The following is a 4,842-nucleotide window of genomic DNA, read 5'->3' on the forward strand; positions in this document are numbered from 1 at the left end:
GGTGAAAAATAAGAACACTACCAGTATTTCTGCTATGTGTATTGTGAAACCCTTGTTGTGCATTTTTTGATACCTGAGAAATCTGTAAGTGGATTTTGCCCAGCATGTGTCTGCGCCCACCACCAGGCATGTCCTCCAATCAGCAGGCCTCCTCCCTCTGCCACAAAGTTTTGGATTTCCTCCAAATGCTCAGTGATATAGGCTGTACACACAAACACACTGAGGTCTTTCCTGAAGTTTGTCTTCTCGCACTTCAGCCCTGACTTGCTGAGAACCTTGAGTGCAGGATCCACCATGACACCAACAACCCCTCTGCGCCCTTCATCCAACCAGTGAATGGCATTTCTCCAAAATGGAGCCATGCTCTAAAATAAAAGAAGGAAAGCAGGAAGACAGACAGTCATGTGTACTTGTGATATATAAAATATTTGTCAGAATAGCCCACATTTCACCCTATCCCAGCTACCATAGGGCAAGAAGCAAAGGACAGATCACTAGTCTGTCAGAGGGCTAAAACAAAGAGAGAGACAACCATTCGCAAGATTCACACACACATTCACACCTATGGGCAATTTCAATTTTACAATTAACCTGGCTCCACTAACTGTGGACCGTGGGAGGAACCCAGAATACCCAGAAAGAACTCACACAAACACTGTAAGAAAATGCAAACTCCACACAGAAATCTGGGATTTAACTTTTAAAAAATTAAATTTTAGTACTCTACCTCGACTGCTAGATATGCTTCATGTGTAACCACAATGACCCGTCCTCGCCCATAGTAGGCTCCTGCCAGGAATGGACGTCCATCTTCTGTAGTTCCGATGGGAAATGCTAGCGGTCCGTGGACTAGAACCTCAGAAAATACACAATCAGATGGTAGGTCGAACTCTGAAACCCCTTGGAGTAAGAACTCTAAGTCATCCTTGAAGTCCTTTCCTGTCCTATAATTGAAAGGTGGAATGGGAATATGAAAGAGAAATAAAAATTAGAGATACAGTGTACAGAAGTAAATTCAGAATAACTGGATGAATTTCTTTTTACTAAAATTGTGTTGTTTTAAACAAAATGCCTGTTTGTCACTATGAATTTTGAGTGTAAATTGTATTATCTTAATGTGTTTTTACTATCAATACCCTGTAAATATATAGTCATGTTGTAAAATGACTATTTTAAATTTTACAAATATGTTCTTGTAAAATGATTTATTATATGTAAATTAGCATAAAAAAATCACTTTAGTAATACTGTTTCAAATAACAAAGAAAAAATATTTTTGCATTAAAAGTTTGCACTTTGGTCAGCTGTTATGTTGTTTTAAAGTGCTTTAAAAATAAAGTGAAAGTTATTATATGGAAAGTGGAACTTTTGGAAACGTGCAGTAAAACAGGACTACAGTGGACCCTCACTGTAACGTGGTTCACCTTTCGCGGCCTCGCTGTTTCGTGGATTTGCTTTTTAAAAAATTTTCTTCTTTTTACAGCACATTGTGTTCTGCGTCCTGATTGGCTGTAGACCATTGTCAATCAATCTCGTGCAGTGTCTCCTGTACAGTACAGAATGCATTCAGCTTGTGTTTGATTGTTAGCAGTGTGACGCTGAAGTGCTGAAGTGCAATGTCAATGAAACATTTTGCACCATCAAAGGCACCTGCGGTAGCACCCAAAAGCCTGAGGAAGATGCTAACAATAGCATAAAATGTTGGACTTCTGGACATGCTAAAGGAAGATAGAAGTTACTGTATTTTAATTTTATTTAATTTGATTATAAGGCGCATTAAGCGAAACAAAACAGTCAGATAAGTCAAACTTTTCTGAACTCAGTCTTCTTGCTTCCTCCACTTCTGTACCATTGATTTATTAATCTTGAATTCTCTGGCAGATGCTCTATTCCCATGTTCTGGACCTGAAAACAGGGTTTGATCTTTAGTTTCATTCTATGATACGAGATTTATTTTCCTACGAAGGTTTGAATTTGAGTGCTGAAATAAGAGAGAAAAGTGTGAAAATGTTCATGCCTGTCTAAGAAAAATGTATAAAGTGTGTAGTGAGGGGTTTTACAGCCTTAAAACTATAATAATTGTAAAAACTAAAGTTGGCTACTTCGTAGATTTCACCTATCGCATGGTTATTTTTAGAACGTAACTCCGGTGATAAACAAGGGACCACTGTATAGCATATACTCACGTTAACGACTTCCAGGAGGACGGGATCTGAGGGTAGACAGGCAGGTTCTCCGCCTCACCATAACGCTCAGTGAAGTAGATTCCTGCCACTCCTGACACTTTATTCCCATCAAACTGATGCAGTGTGTTCTCTTTGGGGTGATTTGCAGCCCAACTCCACGCCTGCCCAGCTATCAGCACCCCTCCTCCAGCTTTCAGAAACGCCACCAGCTCTGTTGGGTCTGAGCCCAGGCTGTAGGCATCGGTCACATAAACACCAACTTCCAGTCTGTCACTGAAGGCTCCCACAACTTCTACTTGGAAGCTGGGTTTTTGGAGGTTATTAGCAACAGCACTGACATTTCTCTGCACCCCTACTGAGAGGTTATCAGATCCATCACCTCTCAGCCAGGTCACAGCATTTTCTACTAGAGCAGGAAAGGCTGTCAAGTAGCCCTCATGACCCAGGACCACAATCCTTCCACTGCCGTACAGAGAGGCAGCAATCAGCACCTGACCTCGGCTGTTCATTGCTAAAGGAAAGGCATGGTCTCCAATCAGGACCAGGTCACTGGGAACACAGGGTCCCTGTAGGTCCAGCTCCTTCAGGCCTCTCATCAGGGAGGCGTAGGCCTCTTCATGTTGGCTTTTGAATGATTGGTTAGATGACATAGTGTAGAGGATTTACACTCTGTAGACTGATGAAGAATATGGAGGTTAGGATGCAGAAAGAGGAAGTTGTTAACACATCAGGTTTAATAGGTTTTCTTGCCAAGAAAAACTATGCCAAGTTGAGTTGATGGAATAAAAACACACAGTAAACATAACATTTAAACTATTACTAGTGTGTTACAAGTCAAGACTAAGCAAATTGACAAACTGTAGCTGGTGAAAAAATAGAAAGCTGTTCTCCACTGATCTTATTACAACCAAATACAACTTAAAAACACCAAGCATTTTTTTCTGTACCTGGAAGTTTTCTTTCTGTGGTACTGTAGCACAACAGTTTTAAGGAGAAACACGCTCTATGTTTCAGAAGAAGAGAAAGAATAAAAATGAAAGAAGAGAATGGTGCTGCTTATATAAGGAGATGTGATAAGGACAGTCCACTGATAAGAGGCAGGTCCTTTTATCAGCACCAAATGTGGCCATAAATGAACGTTTAATCAGAATGTGACGTTTCCTCTATAAATTTGCAGAGATCATTGATTTTTGAAATGTATTTCCACTGAAATAATGAAGAAATTAAATGTGTCACAGCTACTTCAGGGTTAGCAAGAAAGGAGAAGTCACAGAAATGATGATTTTGTTCAAGAAAATCGTCCTAGAAGCAGGTGAATTTTGCAGTATGATCCTAGTAACTGACCAGGAGTTCACTGCAAGTCTGCAAGGAAAACAGTAAAAGTACCTCATTTTTCATATCCAAATACATTAGATGTCTAAATGTCCTTAATTATATTCCAACATTCCAACTTGTTTTCCTTCTTTCTTTAAGGCCAGCATCCAATTTTAGATGAGAAGGTAAAGAGTGTGGCCAGAAACGTTATTACACTCATCCACCAAAAGTTTTGATGGAGGCAGTTCCCAGTTCCTCAAACAGAGCAAAGACAATCATATAAATCATTCATCATATAAACATCATTATCATTTGAAATTCATGTTAGCTTAAGTTTTTATATAGTCAAACCACAGATTTCCAAACACACACATATACAACTGTTCAATTTTCCATGGAAGACTGTACTTTATGTAATTTAAAACAGCAGTCCAGATTTTTCAAAAATATAACATACAACCAAAGCAAGTTAAGACAGAGTCCTACTGGCTTGGAGCTTTTTCACAGAAACAACAAGTACTACCTGTTCAGGCTCAGGTGTTCTGATTGTCACTGCTACCTCACTGCACAGACTGGTGGGTTGTTACTTACTGAAGATTTATGACTAGCCTTGAAATGACACTTTAAACTATTTCCCTGTAAGCATCACAGTTACAACATCAGACTCACACACACAACAGTTGTTGTCTCTGTGTGTGTCTGTGTACAAATCTGTATGTGCTCAGTCCAGTGTCCAACAACTAAAGGTCAAATATTTTTGTGCAAAATAAAAAGAAGTATAAGTAAAGACAACGCTGAGAAACCTGAAATGAAAATCATCAATTCAGGAAATATTAGTCAGACTAACAGGTCACACGAAGGCAGTTATCAGGCCAATTACTCAACCAACGGTTTCCAGTTCTAGCTATGAGTGTTCACATGGGTATTGATGACAGTGTATGACGAATAAAACAGTGAAATACCAGAAATAAATTATTTGCACAATAAATCATATCTCTTAGAGAAGATTTAGGTTTAGATTTATTTGTAAAACTCATTATGTGTTTAAATGGGGCACATTTATTGCAAATGCAAATTCTTCTATTCATGAACAGAGGCCAACTGGCACCAGGATGTAAAGATGTTATTGTACAAACTGCATTTAGATACATTTCGGAAACTGGCCTCCTAAAGTAAGGAATTTAATGAAATAAATGTCACGGTCCGCTGTGACAGACCGTGCGGTGGTGTGTATGGTGGACCCAGGTGCGAACACAGGTGAGCAGACAGGAGTGAACTTTAAACAAAAGCGAGCCTTTTATTGTGGCTGATGGCAGGGTATACAAATACAGCAGGGATAGCG

At 39.4% G+C, this 4,842-nt stretch overlaps 1 protein-coding gene across 1 annotated transcript in view; it reads right to left on the reverse strand.

Annotated features, from left to right (window-relative positions):
• The window catches only part of LOC102209338 (TRPM8 channel-associated factor homolog), a 16,004-nt gene extending 13,141 nt beyond the window's left edge, over window positions 1-2,863 (reverse strand). The window contains exons 1-3 of the mRNA XM_005751726.1: window positions 2,187-2,863; window positions 728-944; window positions 51-365 (exon numbers count right to left, since the gene is read on the reverse strand). Of these exons, the coding sequence (XP_005751783.1) occupies window positions 51-365; window positions 728-944; window positions 2,187-2,836 (1,182 nt within the window). The 5' untranslated portion in view covers window positions 2,837-2,863. The remainder of the gene's footprint in view (window positions 1-50; window positions 366-727; window positions 945-2,186) is intronic.
• Between the last annotated feature and the right edge of the window lie 1,979 nt (window positions 2,864-4,842).

Source organism: Pundamilia nyererei, unplaced genomic scaffold (assembly GCF_000239375.1).
Source record: "Pundamilia nyererei isolate P.nyererei 1_Seehausen unplaced genomic scaffold, PunNye1.0 scaffold00323, whole genome shotgun sequence".
Classification (NCBI taxonomy): Eukaryota; Metazoa; Chordata; class Actinopteri; order Cichliformes; family Cichlidae; genus Pundamilia; species Pundamilia nyererei.